This window comes from Phascolarctos cinereus, unplaced genomic scaffold (genome assembly GCF_003287225.1).
Source record: "Phascolarctos cinereus isolate Bilbo 61053 unplaced genomic scaffold, phaCin_HiC Scaffold_1;HRSCAF=81, whole genome shotgun sequence".
In the NCBI taxonomy this organism is placed as follows: Eukaryota; Metazoa; Chordata; class Mammalia; order Diprotodontia; family Phascolarctidae; genus Phascolarctos; species Phascolarctos cinereus.
This window is the reverse complement of record NW_027555514.1, coordinates 141,196,487-141,217,032: the sequence shown is the minus strand read 5'-3', so window position 1 is coordinate 141,217,032 and position 20,546 is coordinate 141,196,487. Positions and strand designations below refer to the sequence as shown.

General features: G+C 36.9%; 1 protein-coding gene across 1 annotated transcript in view; it reads left to right on the top strand.

Annotated features, from left to right (window-relative positions):
- Window positions 1-784: 784 nt before the first annotated feature.
- HBP1 (HMG-box transcription factor 1) overlaps window positions 785-20,546 on the top strand; it is a 30,396-nt gene continuing 10,634 nt past the window's right edge. The window contains exons 1-8 of the mRNA XM_020984582.2: window positions 785-841; window positions 6,277-6,460; window positions 8,302-8,530; window positions 12,099-12,237; window positions 12,588-12,699; window positions 12,789-12,898; window positions 13,406-13,562; window positions 15,278-15,422. Coding sequence (XP_020840241.2) covers window positions 827-841; window positions 6,277-6,460; window positions 8,302-8,530; window positions 12,099-12,237; window positions 12,588-12,699; window positions 12,789-12,898; window positions 13,406-13,562; window positions 15,278-15,422 — 1,091 coding nt within the window. The 5' untranslated portion in view covers window positions 785-826. The remainder of the gene's footprint in view (window positions 842-6,276; window positions 6,461-8,301; window positions 8,531-12,098; window positions 12,238-12,587; window positions 12,700-12,788; window positions 12,899-13,405; window positions 13,563-15,277; window positions 15,423-20,546) is intronic.

Genomic DNA, 20,546 nt, shown 5'->3' with positions numbered 1-20,546 from the left:
AAAAGGCGTATCTATTGTATAACATATCACGTCCTGCATGTCCATACAAAGACTTCAAACTCTTTCACTTCCCTCTCCATGAAGAAAACTGCAATTGAGACAGCTGCTTTTTGACAGGGGTATGTTACATAAAGTTCAGACCTATCAACCGGACCCCTTCCTATGAGATTCTCAGGGCCATTATTTTGATTTCTTTTGTGAATTCATTTTTAATATATAAACAGCTTCTTTGGTCTCCTGTCACCTGGCCAGCAAATGAAACTGGGCAGCAAAAAGTTTTGCACCAATGGACTGGGTTTCTCTAAGTGCTGTAGAAAGGCCCGAAGAAGGTGAGAAAAGACCAAGAATGAAAACACTCCCTTCCTAGCCCCCTCCTTTTTTCTGCAGACACCAAAACAAACGAGCTGATACACGTGTCCCAATGACTCTTGTTTACTATCAAGACTGGGGCGTGCCAGGGATTCTGGGAGTTGTAGTCCACTGTATTTTATCAACCTGCCTCTCTCTTTATCCTAAGAGGCGGTCAGAGACTACATTCCCACAATTCATGTCGGTGACAAAGTTTGGCGTATACCTCCAGAGTCTCGGCAGCGATCCAATCCGAATAGCTTACTGCTATGATTGACGCACCAAACTTCCCAATCAACAGAAACAGAGAGTGAACATGTGCCCGCCCTCCATGACAGACACCCACAGTACCCAATGGGAGGGGGTAAATGGTCGAATGGCGACTCCACAGGCCAATGAAGGGACGAGGGAGCTAGGTGGAGGCTCGGCCCCCAGGGGGTTGAGGGGAGGGGGAAGGAGAAGCTTGAAAGACTTGGTAATGGCGACGGGTTTGGTAAGTGGGAAAGTTTCGGTTGAGGAATGAAAGCCGCGACTGGGGCTCAAGGCACCCCGACAGGCTCTGTCCGGTTGTGGCGGAGGCTGCGCGGGGCCCTAGGAGAGGTCGGAGTGGCTCGTGTGATTTTTGTCTTGCGCTGCCCACACTCCGCGGCTGGGCTTGTTTGTGTCTTGCTTCAGGAAAAGGGGGGGAGGGCGGATGGCGGGAGGCGGAGGAGGCTGAGAGCTGAGGATCGGTCGGGTGCGTCCCTCCACCCTGGCCGGCAACCGCGGGCGGTGGCCGTTAACCGTTGCTTCCACCTTTTTTCGGCCCTCGAACCCCTTTCGTAACGGCCGTGAGCCGACCTGCGCGAGCGGATTGGCGTCTCGCCGCGGCGGCTCTGGCTGCTGTGCGCGAGGACCTTTCCGGGCAGGGCTGAGGGAAGGGGGGCGATCCAGGCGCTTGCCCGGCTGGCGGGGGGCTGCCCCGGTGCGTGTTGACAGGACGTGGGGACAGGCACGGAGCTCTAGGGGCTTTAGCAAAGTTTGATTGCCAACTCTTCCTGCGGGGGAGGAGGCCGAAGGGACGGCTATAACTAGGTGGAGGAGGGTTGAGGGTGACGGGGAAGGGCTGTCTAGCGTTTCTGTCCGAACCTTGGCAGAGGAGTTGGCCGAGGTGGCCTCAGCCGCAGACCTCTGGAAGCCCCTGGGCCCTGGGGCTCATTGTTACGCAGTTCGAATGAATGGGCTCTGGGGCGCCTGCGCAATGGGGCAGTGTCGAAGGGGGATAAACAACCACGGCGTCCAGGCGGCGGTCACATGACGGGAGGGGGGGGAGGGGGGATGAGTAATGAAGGAGAGTGGGGGCAGGAAGGGGATGGACTTGGCTTCTACTGGGAGGGTGGTGCTGCGGCTGCAGAGCCGAACCTAGGCAGCTTGGCAGGCCACTCCAGGTTCCTTCTTCCAGCTTGTGCAGCTGCCCACAACGTATTTAAGGGGGGAAGAAGGCGTCCAGGCGTAATTGTTAACACTGGCTGTGCTTCGGTTTCTTTTGAATCGCATGGCCCAGGTGTGACCCCCTGAGTAGCCTGTGTGCACTTTTAAGAGTTCTTTACCGGTTGCTCCCCAGCAAGCGTTCTCTTTATCAACAGTCGTTGTGTAGGGCAAGGGTCAAGAAATATTTTAGCCGGAATGCCATTTGGACAGGGAAGAAAGGGGGAAAGGTGGAAGGTATATATGGTAGGGAATGAATGAAGTTTATTAATGAATTCTTAAGTTGGGTGTGAAATTAAAGCTACTTTAAGTCAAACTTCTGTTTGGTATTCTGATTAAAGTAAAGGACGCTTATTAAAATGTTGGGTACCTACTGTGGTCACTGAGGGGGTGCAAAAGTGAATAGGATATGCCAGTATTTAAGGCAATTTCTGAAAGGCCCTTTGATCTAAAGTTATCTCTCCTTTCCTCTTCTTTGATTTCTCTTTTTTTTTTCCCTCTCCACTTTTAAGACAAACCAACTAATATTAGGATTTAAAAAAAACCACCAAAAAACAGCAACAGTAATGTCCCAGTTGTCCTGTGATTAGATTGGTTTCCTCAAACATCTAGACCAGCACAAGAAGAAAAAGCTGTAATGGCCGTACTTGTTATTTTGTGAACTGAAGTATTCAATATCTCCATTTAAAGTAGATGTAATTTAGGGGCAGGAACGTGGCACAGTGGATAGAGCACTGGTCCTGGAGTTAGGAAGACCTGAGCACAGATTCGACCTCAGACATTTATTGTCTGTGTGACTCTGGGCAAGTTACTTTACCTGTCCTAGTTTCTTTATCATTAAAATGGGGATAATAATAGCACCTACCAGTCCTGCTTGTTGGTGAGGATAAAAGGAAATAATATTTGTGAAGTGACTTGCACATAGTAAGCCATATATAAATGTTAGTTAGCCATATATAAATGTTAGTTATCATTTGGGTAAACTAATTGAATTAAGGTGCAATATATTGTGGTTATATGATGCTTTTTTCCAAAAGGCTTCTAAATTTGAAAAATTCTGACTTGTAACTTTTGAACAATCTTCCTAATTTATTTCTCTTAATTTTGTGTGCCCACAGTAGTATTATCCTAGGTCAGTTAAGAGGCTAATGAATTTAATAAGGGGTTAGATTGTTTTTGTTGTTGTTCAGTTGTGTCCAACTCTTTGTGACCCCATTGGGGTTTTCTTGAGCAGAGATACTGAAGTGGTTTGCCATTTTGTTCTCCAACTCAGTTTTACAGATGGGGAACTCAGGCAAGTGGGATTAAGTGATTTGCCCAGGGTTACACAACTATTAAGTGTCTGGGGCCGAATTTGAACTCAGGTCCTCCTGACTTCTGGACCAGTGCTCTATCCACTTCCTCACCTAACCTCCCCAACATCTGTCAGTTTAGAGAGCTTTCTCATTTGATTCTCACAACTGTCCTTTTAGGGCTGGTCTTACCCTCATTTTACACATGAAGATAATGAGGGCAAAGAATAAATGAAGTCACACATCTACTCACATTGACTAGAACTAAAACCTAAGACCTTGTCTAGTGTCCTTTCCATTGCATTCTTCTGGATATTACAAGCAATTTTGAGTGATGAAGTTACATTTGTGTATCACATCAAGATTTTACATAGTAGTTAAATGCATCATCTCATCTGATCCTCAAGACATTTTCTTGACAGTGCAAGTATGAACACTTTATAGATGAGAACACACTTAGGCGAGGTTATACAGCTCATAAGTGTGGCAGAGCCAGAATTCAAAGGAAGTTCCTCTGGCTCCAAATCAGTGTTCTTTCATTTGCACCACAGGTGTTAACAATTATGTAATGTGAAGAACTTGTCACTTTAGGGAAATGTAGTCAATGATTAGAATGATTTTTTAATGAAGTCTAGTACTTTTATGTGTGCCTCTTCCTTCCCTGTTGAGGAAGGCTCTTGCTGAAGCAGTTTGCAAGCAAGTATTGTTGAAGAGAGTGAATGAAATTGACCAAAATGAATTTAATAAAGCTTCTGAAGGGAAAAAAAAGTTTGTTTTCTAGTCTATGTCTTTTCTGACTCCTTTTGCTTTCTGTGCCTAATGAAATAGAAAGTATTGCTCTATCTTTTAAGCAGTAAGAAACATTTCAGTGCATTTTGATTAGGCTGGAACACGTGACAATTGTGTTTTGTTTTTTAAGAAAAGTTTTTCATTTTATCTTTGTATCCTCAGTCCCGGGCCTTGCATATATTTGGTTTGGATTGGTGTGTATATTGTAGTTGAAGGAATTCTTTTAATTCATATTGCCAAGTTGATAACCATTAGTCCAGAGGAGAAGTATGCAGTGATCCTGAGAATGAAGGGAAATCTTGTTGCCCTTAGTTAATCTTATGTTAGATAAGTACTAATGGTATATTGAAGAACATTTGGAGGTTTTAAAAAGGGGTTCTTGGCACCTTCTAACAATTTGGTAGGCTGACCTTCAGACAGAAGTGCTCTATGTGTAAATTGCAGAAACTCATTAATCTGAGATTTTTGTGTTAACTTGGGGAAATTATTGTAAATAGGTTGAGGAGGCATTGTAGATTTCATAGGTAGATAAAGATTTTGAGGCAAATAAGTAACAATGGATAGAGAGTTGGGGCCAGCAGTTAGAACAACTTGAATTCAAATGTAGCCTCAAACATTTAATAACCATATGACCCTGGGCAATTCACTTAACCTCTGTTTTGCCTCAGTTTCTTCTACTGTAAAATGGGGTTAATAATAGCACTTCACAGTTTTTGTTTGGAATAGATGATAATTGCTTGACAAATATTATCTCAAGGTGTCTGGTACATGGTAATGCTTAATAAATGCTTATTCCCTCCCCTTCTTAGAGTATAGATTAAAAGCTGGAAGGCAATTTAAGAGATCACCTCATCCACCATCTTCATTTTATAGATGAGAAAAGGGAGAACCAGCCACATGAAATGACAAACCCAAGGTCCAGATAGTGATAGATAGGGATGTGAAAGAAACTTGGATTTTGCTGTTGGCTGAGCTATTATATTTGTGTGAGTTGTTGTGTCTGTTCAAAATCACAGGTATGAATAATATTATTATATTCTATTCCAAAACACCATGTATGTGCCAGACACTGTGCTAAATGCTTTACAAATAAATTATTTCATTTGGTCTTCACAACTTCTCTGGGCAGTAGGTGCTTTTATTATCCCCATTTAACAGATGAGGAAATTGAGGCAACCAGAGTTAAGTGACTTGCCCATGGTGACTCAGCTTGTGTCTTGACTCTGGGCCTGGTGCCTTATGCATTGAACCACTTAACTAACATCATTATCCAAAAGCCTAGGACAGTCAGATTATGATAAACTAAATGGTTTTCCTTTTTTTTTTTAAGAGAAGTAATGTCAAAATTTTATGGTTTTTACAAAATATTTTCTCCTAATGGTCTTTAAAGACCTTATTATTCTTTTTAATACTATTTAAGAATCTTTTCAGTTAGAAATTATAGGAAACATATAATGAATACTGTGGATCTAAGACCAAGAAAGATCTTTCTGCAGTATAATATGAGTAACTCACATATTTATGTTGTTTTAAGGTTTACAGGGTTCAAACTAAACAACAGTACGGTGAGGTAATGCAAGTCATGGCATCCTTATTTTACAAATGTACTGATGCTTAGAGAGGTTAAATGACTAGCTTGGGGCCATTCAACTAATAGAGATGTCAGAATCAGGATTTGGACCTATTTATCCTGACTGCATCCAGCTCTTTTTCCAGTACTTGTGATTTGGCTCCCACTTGCTTTATACTCCCTTTTTAAAGTTTGGGTAATATTCTTCACTTATATGATCTTCAAGTCTTACCTCGTGTCCGTCTATTTTTTAGTTCCCTCTTCCTCAAATTACCATGTGTATACTTACCTGTTTTGCATGTTTCCTTCCCTCCCCCGCTAGTAGAATGTAAGCTTTTTGGGGCCAGGGACTGTTTTTATTTTATTTTTGTGCCTGGCATAGTTCTTGGACTTAGGAAAGTGTTTGACGTTTGTTCAGTTGGATTGGATTCAAACAAAACAAAAGGCTCTTTGAGACAAATGATTACAGATTGGCCCCAGGGTTTCACAGGAATGTTACTAGGTTAAATAAAATATGTATATAAGTATAATGTCCTTTGCATTCTTTAGAAGGAAGGACTTTTACAAATTCAGCATGATGATGACTTCAGAATCTGGCATGTAGATGTAATTGCATGTTAAATTTATAGTTGCAGATCAAGATATGTTAGGGAATCGACCTTAATCTCTGAGGAGTAGTATATGTAGACTTAATAAACTTAAATGAGTGAGGGGATGCAAGATTATGATGCCTTTGATCTGTTTGTAGTTAAAATTCCCAAGATCACATATCTTGCCATTTTCATTCACATTACTTATTTTTCTTTTAAGTCTGAACACCATAACATGGTGTGGGAAGTGAAGACAAATCAAATGTCTAATGCAGTACAGAAACTCCTGCTGGTAATGGACAAGAGAGCTTCAGGAATGAATGACTCCTTGGAGTTGCTGCAGTGTAATGAGAATTTGCCATCTTCACCTGGATATGCTTCCTGTGATGAACACATGGAGCTTGGTAAACAATTTACTACTTTTCAGAAATTATCCAGGCCTCTCCATAAGATTTAGCATTAATTTTTACATAGCCAGCTCCAGTTCTTACACCTGTAAAGTAAATTGATCATATTTATGACTTTGCCCATTAGAAATTTTCAAGATAATTTTATTTTGTACCTTTAAAGTGTGACTTAAAACCAAATTGGGTCTTGACTCTGGTCATTTTAAAAAACACATTAAAATTTTATTGAACCACATCAACTTGTTTATTAAACATTTTTTATCATATCACTCCTACTTAAAAAAAAGTAGCAATGAGTAATTTTTCATTGCCTTTCAAATATAGTATAAACTCCTAACTGTCTTTCAAGGATTCTGTATTATGGCTTCACCGTACCTGTCTGGCCTTGTCTCATATTACACCATTTGACATACTCTTTTTTTTTTCTTGCAAAACTGAACTACTCACCACCATACCTCATTCTGCCCTCTCTCATCTTTCAGCTTTTGTTCTTGCTATTCCTCGTTCCCCATGTTTAGAATGGATACTTGACTTTCTCATTTGAAGTCTTTTAGGTGCTACTTTATCTTTGAAAACTATCTATCCCTTTTCCCGTATGTATTCTCCTTCACTTATTCAATATCTAAAAATTTAATAAGTTTCTGCTATGTGTAGAGCTATTTGAGGATCAGATAAGATAGTCCCAACCCTTATGGAACTCAGAACATTACATGGCATTCACATTAGTATTTATCTCACACTTTGCATTCTAATTATTAGTGTTTTTATCATGTTGTATCTTTGTCTCCCTAGCACCTGGCATAGCATCTTAAAAGTATATTGAAAGCATTTAATAAATGTTAAGGGTTCATCCTTTCCTAATAAATGGAGCAACTCAATGTTTGGCCCCTTCTAGTTGTAGGTAGAGGGGCAGGGAGCAGAGTGATTCGTCAGTTTGGGGTTGAGGTCGCCAACCCAGTAGCTGCTGTGGGGACTTAGGGTTAAGAATTAAAAACAGTGGCTTCACTTCCCTGACTTCACTTCCTTTTGTTGTGTAGCCTGAGCCTAAAGGACAGAATCAAGCTTAATTTAATAGAAAATTAGGAAATAGTGGCTAAATGTATTGTCTATTGTGAGTGGGTGGAGGTACACTAAGGTGGTAGTTTTATGGGATAGATTTGGGAAGAGAGGGCTGTGATCAGGAGTTTCAAGAAATAGTATCCTTTAGTTGGAATTTTGAGGAACAGATGTCCTGAATGAGAGTTTCATATGGTATAGCTTTTACTTTCAGTGAAAGGTTTCAAGAAATGTGGCTAAAGATCATGAGATTATAGGTTTAGAACTGGGAAGGTACCTTAAAAGGTCACCTAGACCAAGTCCCTCATTTTAAAATGAGATAACAGAGGCTCAGACGAGGGGTTTTTTTCCCCCTTCATTGCTTCCCCATGCACATTAATATGTAAGTATAACCAAGGAGTTTATAGAATTTTGCTTATTTTCTGCATAGCTTTTGATGTTATTCTCATGTGAACTATAAAAATCACCTGTTACGGCCCTTTAAATGGTTGTCAGTATAATAGTTTAGGGAATTAAAATTCATTGCTGCATTATATTTATTTGATCTTTACTCATCCATCAAACTCATATATTAGTGAATTTCAAATCTAAAAATTGTTGTTACTGAAAACATAACACGAGGAAAATAAAAGTACCTTTAATTTTGAATTTATTGTCTTTAATGTTCCCAATTGTTTAATATGGATATTTACATTGAAAAACTTCTTTTCCATTCAGTAATGATAATATTGTGCCATAAATGAGTATTTCTTATGTATGATTTTGGGTTTACTTGTGTGCAGATGACCTTCCTGAACTTCAAGCTGTTCAGAATGATTCTACCCAATCTTCCATCTACCAACTTAGTGCAGATGTTTCACATCAAGAATATACAAGGCCACCGTGGAGCCAGAATACCTCAGACATGTCAGAAAACACATATTGTGAAAATGAGGTGGATTGGTTGACAGAACTGGCAAACATTGCCACAAGTCCACAAAGTCCTCTTATGCAGTGCTCATTTTATAACAGGTAGGAATGTTGATTTCATTTTTTAAGAAGAATCTAAAATATGTACCATTGTGTAAGCTATTGATAATTGTAAAATGTTTACATTTATTAATGTTTAAATTACTTTACCTGGCTTAATTGACCTGTTTACTAGGTTAAATTGTACGTTGGACCTTGCAGTTTGTTTGGATTAGGGTTTTGGTAGATCAGATTTGAAATAACTCCAAAAATGAGCCATTTCATTCATAACCGTGGTCCTAACCTTTGAGAATGAAATCTTTGGCTTATTAACTGGCTTTTTCTATTTAATTCTGTTTGGATGAATGAAAGACATCATTTAAGTATAAAGTCAGATTACCTTGATGTTTTTTGGGGGTGTTACTAAAATTAGCCAACACAATTTTTTTTTAATATTACCAACATCTTACCAGCCCTTTATTTTTTTCATGGAAATGAAATTTCTTTTGGCTTGAAGAAATGTGGTAACACATACATACATTGGTTTGTTAATATTATCTTATAGCATTGTTTCTTTCATCTAGTATTTATAGGTCTGTTCTAGTTTGCTTAATTGCTTTGTAGATTAAAATCAGTATTCTGAACTTTCCTTAAAATATACTTTGGTTGATGTTGACCCCTGTTCCATTCGTTCAGAGTGGATTACTGATTTATCAACCCATAGAATCTGTTGTTCTGGAATAAACCAAAGTAGAGTCTATTTTGATAATCATGTAGCTCTAAAAGTTGTGGAATCATGAGTACTTCTGATACATTGCATAGGAAATAAATGACCATCTTTTCTTGATGTGAGTGAAAAAGGTACAAGATAACACTGGATTTCTTCAATGAGAAAATAAAATTTACTTTATAATAATTAACTTTGTTCACTGAAAGAATAATGTGTATTTGTGTGCATGTTGCAGAGTACTATGACATATATACACATCGTATTCTGAATTGATAAATTGCATTGTGAAAGAGTAAACTTTATTTTTCTGAGAAACCCATAGTTATCTTACTGATTATATACTTAGACTGCTTCTTTTACCTACCATTTTATCAGAATCGTTTAGATTTAATTTAATCCAGTTAACTTCGTTCACCTGTATCAAAGCAAAAAGTAAATTGAAACACTCTGGGAAACAATTATTTTTTTTCCATTAAAAGGCATTTTTTTTAAAAAAAATCTGATTTTTTTTTTTACTTGTTCGGTGTTTCTTGGTAGAAAATAAACCAGAGTATTACTTTGTGTCATTTATCAAGATAATGGAATTTATCCTTTTTTTTTAAACTGTAAACTAGTGCATGGAGCAGGTGGCCCTGGGGTCTGGAAGACCTGAGTTTAAATGTGACTTCAGATACTTAGCTGTGTGACCCTGGGAAAGTCACTTAACCTCAGTTTGCTCATCTGTAAAATGAGCTGGAGAAGGACTGGCAAACCAGTCCAATATCTTTGCTAAGAAAGCCCCAAATGGGGTCGAGAAGAGTCAGATGTGACTGAAAGAACTGAGCAACAGCAACAGAAATTAGCATGTCGTAGTGCACTAGTGCAAATAGTCTCTTACAGAAATGGAAATAACATGCAAATCTTAGCACAATTATAGAGCCCCACCAGGCATCATGATCCTGGGGTTTTGGTTTTTTTAATTGTTTTTTGTTTTGTTTTGTTTTTTGTTAATTGCCTTGGTGTCCAATTTTTTCATTCAGTTTGATCATATTTTTCATCTTTATAGCAGTGTTATGAGGACTGAACATAGTTATTGTAAAGTGGAGTGAACTCTTCAGAAGGAAATAAATATAAATAAGCTTTTAAAAGAGTAGCCTCTAAAGATGTGAATTTATTCTCTGCAGAATTTTCTGTGCTTCCCTTTTTTCCTAGGGAACAAAATGAAAAGTTACACTCAGCTGTCTGCCTGCCTTTGCTAAACACTAAGAAGTGGTTGCATAAGCAGCTTCCTATATAGTGTTTAAAATCTTTTAGTTATTGATATTTGGATATCTGAAGTTGTAACTATATAGTACCAAAGGGATCAGGTAACTTCACACTGTTCATGTGGAGTAGATGAGTAAAGCAACAGGTGAAAATAGTGTTTTGCATCTGTTTATTAAACAAATTTTGTACCAGAAAAATTTAAGAACATAGCTTTTCTTTTAAATGTGGGTTAAGGGAAGGAGTAAATGAATGAATGAGTTGTTCTGTCAGTAATATTAGTAGAATCTATTCTCTGATTCTATCTATATATTTAAAAAAGCAGGACAAAATCAAACATGTGCAATCTAATATGAAATAAAAAGGAGGATTAAACAATATGCCAGGATTCATTGGAATATGTTTGGATTATTACAAATCAAAGCAAACTATAGTTTAAAAAGGCCCAGATGAATTGCATTGTGCCCCAGAGGAGGGAGTACCTGTATTGATGGGATCATGTATTCTTCATATATCCATGGCATCAGAAATAAGTTCTGAGAAATTTTGATTTAAAAGTTAGTGCCATACCTGTTATTGGAAAAAAGGAAAAAAACTGAATTTTGAGGTCTCAAGGGAATGGGAGATAACGGAGATTTTTCTTTGAACACATGTGACATGACTACATTTTAAGGATCCTCACTGGCACTGGACAAAATTTGTAGTTTCTATGGCTATTTTCCCTTCTGCTTATGTCTTTCAGAGAATACTTCTCTTTTAGGCCTTGTGCACTCTCACTCTGTCTGTACCTCTTTGCTCCATTTCCAGATTGCTCAGTCCGTCAAAATTCATTGCAAGCCTATCATTTTGTACTCCTGCTTCTTAACCTTACCCTTTCTATATATTCCTAATCTGTTTCTCATAGAAGATTATCTTCTGAGTTTCTAAGCCCTTGTCTGAACCTTCTCAGAAATTGAAAAAGAAGCATTGCTTTAGTAAAGAGGTTTCTGAGACTATTCATGGAAAGTGATTTTAATTTTTTCATTTTTAAATGTGATCATTGAGAAAAAGAATAATTCTACCCAATGTGTTTTTGAGATTCAAAAAATGACTTAAAACTTGTATGTCCTTACATGATACAAATACCAGAATACTTGAGCCAGAGGATCAGCTGCTTTCGTCTTTGGTAAACAAGAGATTTAACCAAGTAGTAGCTCATAATGGGTGTTCAATAACTACTTCGGTGTCTTCATTTTGACTGCATTCCTGTTTTTACTATACATTTTTTTAGAGTTTTGTGTGCATGGAGGTAAGGTGGGATGCATATAGGGAACATCAGTGCTTGGAAGATCCTTCAGAAGGAAGGTATCAATATGGATAAAATGAATGAAGTATGTTGCTGAGATAATATTTGGTGTTTAAAGTGTGAAACTGAAGGAAATACGAACAAGACGTTAAGTACTTAAAAATGAATGTGGGGGGAGGCTTTGATAATAATTTGTTGGGAATATAGTAGCATTAAGCATATAATATACATACATCTTGCTTGTCTTCAACTATATTTTCCCAATGAGACTTTTGTGAAATAACATTAAATTTTGAATGTGAAATAACTTTTGTCAAAAGAAAAGATCTATTTGAAGAACATAAACTTTAAAGCCAAAAAATGCTTCCTTTTAGATCATCTCCTGTACACATCATAGCAACTAGCAAAAGTTTACATTCCTATGCACGTCCTCCACCAGTGTCTTCTTCCAAGAGTGAGACTACTTTCTCTAATCATCATTGGAAGGATGAAGCATCAGTAAGACATGAAAGGGTGAGTTTGTTCATTGAGGTTAAAAAAAGTTGGCAAAAGAATCAGTGCATGCTTTTGTTTTTTCATTAACTTTCAAAATAACTTTTTTCCTTCCCTCCAGTGGTTTGTGAACTTACACATAACCTTATGAAATGTTGAAGTAGTCTTATTGTACTGGCGTGTTAACTCTATAAATTGTTAGTACCTTTAGTGATAGTGGGAGAAATGTATTATAGCTTCCCAGAAATGGATTTAGAGGACTCTGTATTTCTGTCTGTTTAGAAAATTGGTCAGGTGAGAAGATACTACATTTAATATCTATGTACTGATTGCAAGAATTAGTAACTGATACAAAAGTGTATTTTTTTTAGGCAAGTAGTGAATCAGAGTCTGGAATTTTCTGCATGTCCTCCCTCTCAGATGATGATGATCTGGGATGGTGCAATTCTTGGCCTTCCACTGTGTGGCATTGTTTTTTGAAAGGTAAGAGTATGTGGTATATTGTTTTGGAGATGCTGTCCTTGTAAAACACCGTTTCAATGTTTGGATCACCCTTTCAATTTAAATTTCAGGCACACGTCTATGTTTTCATAAGGGACGCAATAAAGAATGGCAAGATGTTGAAGATTTTGCTAGATCTGAGAGCTGTGAGAGTGAAGATCTCCCTGTGGGTACTCAAAAGGTAGGGCTTTTAATTCTTCACAGTTTAGATATTCCTGAAATATTATTTTCATTTCCTTAGGATAAGATCCAGTAGTAATATGCAAAGATATATTCTAGTTATTTTCATTTTAATATATTCACATTTTAGGTGGGGATTTGTTATTATTCTTGTTTATGAATTTATAATTATACACCCTTAGGTTACAGTGGGAAGCAGTGGTTAGGGAGGGAGCGGTGGTAATTTTTTTGCCTTAAAATTAATTCATACTTTTATATAATGCTGAACTTGGTTTTACATACTATGAAGAGTGCACTGATTTCATATTTGGGAGAGGGGGATGGCACATTAACATTAAAATTTTACCTGAAGTAATCCACAAATTAGAGGATTCCCACATTTAATCACTTGAGATTAAATGCAGTTGCATTTGTTTACTTCTTGACAAACCCATTAAAAAAGCCATAGAAATTTTATAGACTGCTAGTCGGCATGTCTATTTCACTTATTCTGTACATATTTTCTCAGGGTTATGGTTCTGATGGTCTGAAGTTGTTATCCCATGAAGAAAGTGTTTCATTTGGCGAGTCTGTACTGAAGTTGACTTTTGATCCTGGTACAGTAGAAGATGGTTTACTTACTGTTGAGTGTAAACTGGACCACCCTTTCTATGTTAAAAATAAAGGTACGGTAGATATTCTGACTTTTTTCAAAGTAAACATCTTAAACTTTTCACAGTGTCCCATGGCTTTGGTGATTTTGTAAGGTTAAAGGGAAAAGTTCATTTCAGTATTACTTGTTTTAGGACATGTTATATATATGTTTAAATAACAGGAAATCATAAATATGAGTATCTTTTTTGAGTATAGGTGACTTTAATGTTTACTTTCCTATTATCTGGTATATTTGCAATTATTTATGCTTATTTTTCAGTGTACTATATGTGTGTATATATTCTATATGTGTATAGAATATATACATGCACATACATGTATACATGTATATCAGCTTGTTACTCAACTATACCTCATTTGTTTGTCCATTAATGTCCATAAGTAAATGTCTATACATTTTTTTCTTTTGTATGGTTATTAATTTTTTGGGGGGAGGGGGGTGTGATGAAGTGGGGATGGGATCAGACCTGTGATTTCATTGCTTTAGGGAACTTAAAGCGTGGAAGTTCTCTCTTCCAGAGCAGTTAGAAAACTGTCTGCAGCCCAAGAGTCTTGCAGAATTGCACAGGACATTAAGAGGCTGAGAAACTGGTGCAGGGTCACGTAGCCCTGTGTGTTAGAAGTGGGACTTGAAGGGCTTCCTGATTTTTGGACTACCTCTCTATCCATTATGCTATACTGCCTCTCAGTTGTAGTCATAGAATGTCATATTTTATATAGTGTAGAGGCAGTGTAGCTTAGTAGATAGAGTGCTAGGCTTGGAGTCAGGAAGACCAAATCCCACCTCTGATGTTTCACTACTTCAGTGACTTTGGGCAAGTCACTTTACCTCTTCATATCTCAGGCAACTCCCTAGTACTGACCTGCTAAGTCATAGACTGGTTGTGGACTTTAATCATTTCCGAAATAACAGGTCCTTTGCGTAGTCGCACATAGTCACAGTAGGATGTCCTGTGCTTTTGCTTTCTTTATCTTGTGTCATATAAACATATTAACAAATTTTTAAAATACTCATAATTTTTAATGTCACTATAGTATTTCATTACATTAATATACCATTCAGCTATTCATGAACTGTTGAACATTTGTTTCTAGTTCTTTGCTGTTAGAAATAATGCTACTAGGTAAATTTTTGAATAGTTCTTTTCTTTTTAATATGTCTTGAGTAGATTCCCAGTAATTGGATTACTGGATCAAAGGGTATGATTATTTTTGTGACTCATAGTGTAATCCCAGATTGCCCTCTAAAAAGGTTCTACCAGCAGTGAATGTATGGGTATTATCTGGCATGTTCGAGTGAATAGAGGCATCATAGATAATCTGGTTGATAAGAGTTGCCAAATGTACCATAGTTGAATGAGTAATTTTTAGAGAAGTAGAATATGATGAATGCATTTTAACACTATTATTATGAAAAACACAATTTAATCTCAAGTGTTTGAGGAAGTATTTACTGTGCTAAAATCCTGATATCATCATTATGAATATCAATTATTATTTTGTGATAGATTTGTTAACATTAATTTTATGGAGAAAATAATTACTTAGTGCTAATAACCAGCATCAGAAAAAATTCACATGTCTTTTAGTTAACAATTGATTTAACATTTTGTAGTTAAGATGTATAAAAACTGTCTGTAAACAAAAAGGATGCATTGGGGGGAAGGGGAACAAGAAATTAGGTATAGCATCAGCGTGCTTATGTTACTATTATATATAACTATAGGTTGGTCATCATTTTATCCAAGCCTGACTGTGGTTCAGCATGGCATTCCATGCTGTGAAGTTCATATTGGCGATGTATGTCTACCTCCTGGACACCCCGATGCCATTAATTTTGATGATTCAGGTGTTTTTGATACATTTAAAAGGTAATCTTGGACTCATTCTTTTTTCAAATTTTTAAATAGCATATTTTGTTGTAGTTGCTGTAGTATTAAGATGAATATTTACAGGGGCATATAAACCTTCGTGACTTTGAAAAACAAAGAAAAATTGTCTAGGAGAAATTACAAAGACTAATCGAATTAAATGAAGTAGTTGGTAAATAAAATAACATGCAATCTGGAGAATTGTATAATCTTAGAAAGGGATTGAACCCGTATGAAACTTTTAAAATTTGAATTGTATGAGTCATTCAGCAAGCATTTATCAGATTCCTACTATGTGCTAGGCACTAAGGATATAAAGAAAAAAATGAAAGTACTTGTTCACAAGTAACTTACATTCTGTCAGGAAGATAATGTACAAAATAAATACATGGTAATTTGGGAAGAGGGGAAGCATTAGCAGCTAGAAAGACCTCGAAGAGGAGGTTGTATTTGAGCTGAATTTTGAAGGAAACTAACGATTCCAAGGTGAGAACAGAGTGCTTCCCTGGCATGGGGAGATAGCCAAGGCACAGCTGTCTCTGGGGAACAGCAGCAAGAAGGCCACTCTGTCTGGACCCCAGGCAATTTGTGAAGGAGCAATAGAGAATAAGATTAGTGTGAAGGGTTTTCAGTGTCAAACAGAAGAGTTACATGGTCAGACCTTTGCTTTAGGATTGGCAGTACTACAGAGAATGGATTGGAGAAGGGAGAGACTAATTAGGAGGTCATTGCAGTAGTCCAGATTGGAAGTGCTGTGGGCTGAGCTGGGGTAGGAGTTGCATGAGTGGAAAGAAGTGAGGGATATGGAGGTAGAATTGATGACACCTGGCAAGTGGATATATGGAATGAGAGGGAAATGAGGAGTTGAACTTGAGTGATGGGGAGGAGGAGGAGGAGGAGGAGCGTGTACTTGACAAAAGTATGGAAGTTTAGAAGAGGGCTGGTTTTGGGGAGAAAGATAGTTCTGTTTTATTTCATATTTATGTATATGTTGGATTCCTTCCATTAAACTGAAAGTTCTTTAAAGGTGGGGCTTGAGGTTTTTTTCCTGTCTTCTTACTACCCAGCTTGATGCCTTGCAAATAACAGGAGTTTAATAAATGCTTGTTGAGTTGAATTGAATTAACCAGATCAGCTTAGATCAAATATGTTCTTTCTTCTTCCAAATTTAAACTAAGTCTATAGACATTAAAATATTGCCTCCTTAGAAATCCCTTAGATATGATGCATCTAATATTCAGGGGCTTGAGTTGCTTTGCAAACACAGTAGAATTGCACCAAGTCATGATTGCAGTTCTTATCATCCTGTAGTTGATCACAGAGAGAGGGATGTCAGGTGAATAGGCAGAATACTCCACTGGTATCCTCGGGATATCAAGAGAAAGTGAGGAAGATTGCCAGTATTCGGTGGGCTCCAAATATAGAACTTAACTAACAAAAGACATAGCATAGACAAGCAAAAGAAGGGTTGTGGTCTGCATCATCGAAGAGAACATCCAGATTGACAAGATCAGAAATCCGTTTGAGTATCTGCCTATGGATTAAGAGCACCATAGCCTGTGTTCTATGAGACAGTGAATTACTTCTTCAAGAAAAGGGTTCTCATTATGAAACAGACTGGGGCTTCCATAAAAGAGGAAATTAACAGTTCAACTTAACAACTTAGTATAATAACTAGGCAAAGTCTTTAGGATTTGCACTTAATATATTATTATTATTATAATTATTATAATGGAATTTATATAGCAATTTAAAGTTTACAAATCACCGTACAAAAATGTTCTCATTTTATCCTCACAAGAACAGTGGGAGTTATGTGCTATTATCTACATTTTATAGATGAGGCAACTGGGGCAGATGTGTTAAGTCTAGAGTCACACAGCTAGTTAAGTATCTGAAGCTAGAATTGAACTTGGGTTTTCCTGACTTCAGGTTCAACACTGTACCATCTAGATGCCCCTTTGGAATGAGTTCTGTTTAGGAAAAGAAAAAGCAAAAAATGTCTGCCACAGAGCAGGAAGGCCAACTAAACAGACAAAGACTAAAATCTAAATTGTTTACGAGCCAAATGTAAAATAAGGAAAGGCATTGGAAAAGTTAGCCATCTCTCCTCTGGGGAAGACAGGTGATAAATTGGTGTGAAAAGCAGGGTACTTTACTGGAATGCAGTAGAAGTTTAGATGTTTTAAGCATGTTTGAATTGGCCTTGCTGAGGCAGTGATAGTTGCCATTTTCTGAGTGTGAGACATATTTGAAATTGCTCTTTTCCCTTGGTAAAACTGGCATTTCTGTTAACGAAAATAGAATTTTTTTTTAAATTTTCTGAAATTACTAAATATAAATTTTTTTTTATTTAGAAACTTGGAGTTCCATATATGTCAAAGTTTTATTGTTGGTCAGAGTTATAGAAATTTTGTAATTAAATATTTCAGATTTTTTTCTTATTTGAGGTTTCACCCATTTGTGAAATTGGAGGACCTTAAATCCTGGGAGGGAAAAAACTCCAAAACTTGAATATGTAGTCCTGGTGCCACTAGAGGGCACAGTTATCAAATTTTTAGCAGTTAACGATGTCTCTTCTACTTTAGATTTTGGGTACTTCAAAATACAATTATTTTTCATACCATTAAAGCTGGAAGAGAACCAAAGTGACTTGGTCAAAATAAAACAAATGTCAGAAACAGGCTTTGAACCCTGGTTTCCTCTGTTTCCGAATTCAAGGTCATGCAGGTAGTAAATTAAAACTCTAGTCCTGACTAAATTCAGTGCTTTTCCCACTGCACTTCAGTTATGATTCAGAAGGTTTTTTTTAAGCCTTTACTAAGGTATCCTAAGAATAGTTTTCTTTTTCTGTTGTTTATACATCTAGAGATGATTCATATTTTTATAAAACCACAAACTTGAAAATGCTTATTTTTAGAGAAAAGTTGCATTGATGTACAAACTAACCGTTGATTATTTAGATTTTTTTAGGGGTGGCAATTGGGGTTAAGTGACTTGCCCACAGTCACACAGCCAGTAAGTGTTAAATGTCTGAGGCTGGATTTGAACTTAGGTCCTCTTAACTCCAGGGCTGGTGGTCTATCCATTGCTTCACCCAGCTGCCCCAGATATTTCTTAACTATAAGCATCCTATAGCACTTGAACTGAACTTTGGCTGTAATGTCCTGTATTAATAAATTTATCTAAATGCATTATACATTAAAAAATTACATGTATGGTTAATCATCAGAAGTCATTCGTGTCTAATAGTCCAATCAGTAGTATAATCAGTAGTATCAGCTAGTTACCTTGCACAGTAGAAGAGCACATTTTAAAGTAAGATTTTTCTGAAATTTTTACATGTTACAATATTAAATCATAACATGGGTGTTTGAATGTAATTTGGATGTTTGATACTCCAGTGAAAATTATTATTCTGTTTTAAAGATTTATCTTCCCATTTTCGCTGTGCTATTTGCAGCGATGGGTGGCAATTTCATATATTTAACCTTCTCTTGATTTTATTTATAACAAAACCCACTGGTCTCCTAGAAATGTGCAATTGCTTTTCAATATTTTGACACATCACTTTTGTTTTTCTTGATTCATTGCTAGGCTGTTTTAAAAGAGCATAGAGAAGCAGGAATTGGGTTCAGCATACAACTGAAATGACAGATTTCATGCCAAAAACAATGTAAGAAGTGGAAAGTCAAGAAGAATTGACACAAGCCTCAGTAGTGTTGGTAGTAAAGAGACTGGGTCATCCTTAGGCCATTGTTTGTATTAATGGTGGCTCTCTTTGATTATGATTTCTTCTTGCATTGTTTATTATAGAAGTATGTGCTTCATCTGAAAATAACAGGAAACACACATTATTGAATTTTCTAGATAATTGAAGCTTTGTTTTTGTTTGTTTGTGTCTGACTGTGACTCTTTGTGGGGGTTTTCTTGGTGGTTTGCCATTTCCTTCTCCAGTGGATTAAGGCAAAAAGAGGTTAAGTGACTTTCTCAGGGTCACACAGCTAGTAAATGTCTGAGGCTGGATTTGAACTCAGGTCTTCCTAACTGTTAAGCCAGCACTCTATCCACTGAGCCACCTGGCTGCCTCCCATTGAAGCTTACCCCTCTTTATTAAATGAAGCTTTAAAATTGGAATAATTTTCTATCAAAACCTTTCTAAAATGTATCACATACTGCTCAGCCTTTGTAAACAGAGTATACTTAACATGACTTAAACTTTTTGATTATGTGAGTCATATTATGAATGTTAATTGTTATATTTAGTAAAATAACTATTTAGACCTTTAGAGGGTTCTTTGGAGTAAGACTTTTTATCTCAGATGACTATATTTTCATAATTTCTACGTTAGCTTTCTGGAGTTTTGCTGTCATTGTGCCTGTTTGTGGATCAAGGACTCCTTTGGTTGTCTTGGTAAAACCTGTGGACCCTTTCACAGAGTAGTCTTTTTAAATAATTGAGGTTTCAATTATTTAAATTCAAATAATTTAAACTTATTTAAATTAAAATGTTAAACTTCAATTTGAGGCTAGTGAAAATAAAGATGTGATTTTTTTTTCCTATCCAAGTTCATGAATTTCCCTGAAATCTTAAGGTTTCTGTGGAATCCAGGTTAAGAACCTTTGCTCTAGAACAGGTGTCAAACACGTCACCATCTAGGGCAGCCAGATTAAAATGTATTTGGGAAATATTAAACTAAATAAAAATACAGTATAAGGTAAATTACATTTTAAAACTAGGTCAACATACAGCCTGCAGGAATCCTTATGTGTGGATTAGTGGCCCTTGTTTCTATTTGAATTTTATACCACTGCTCTAGAACAATTCTATCCCTTTTCCCATGCCTCCTTAAATGTTTTGTTCCTAGTATGTTGTGGTTTAGGAAACTAGATAACCAAGTTTCTTAGAATTAAAAAAAAAATAAGTTCTGAGTAAGGGCCTGAAGAGTGTTCCTTTGAATGAAGTGCAGGAGAATTTAAAGAATGGATATACTGACATCTTGAGTGACCAAAAGCTTTCTCAAAATAGATCTTGGTTCTTAGTAGTTATTCTGGCAGATGATCTGCAGATAACTGAGCTGTTCTGTATAATAAGATTTAAGGACAGAAAGGTATGGTAATGTC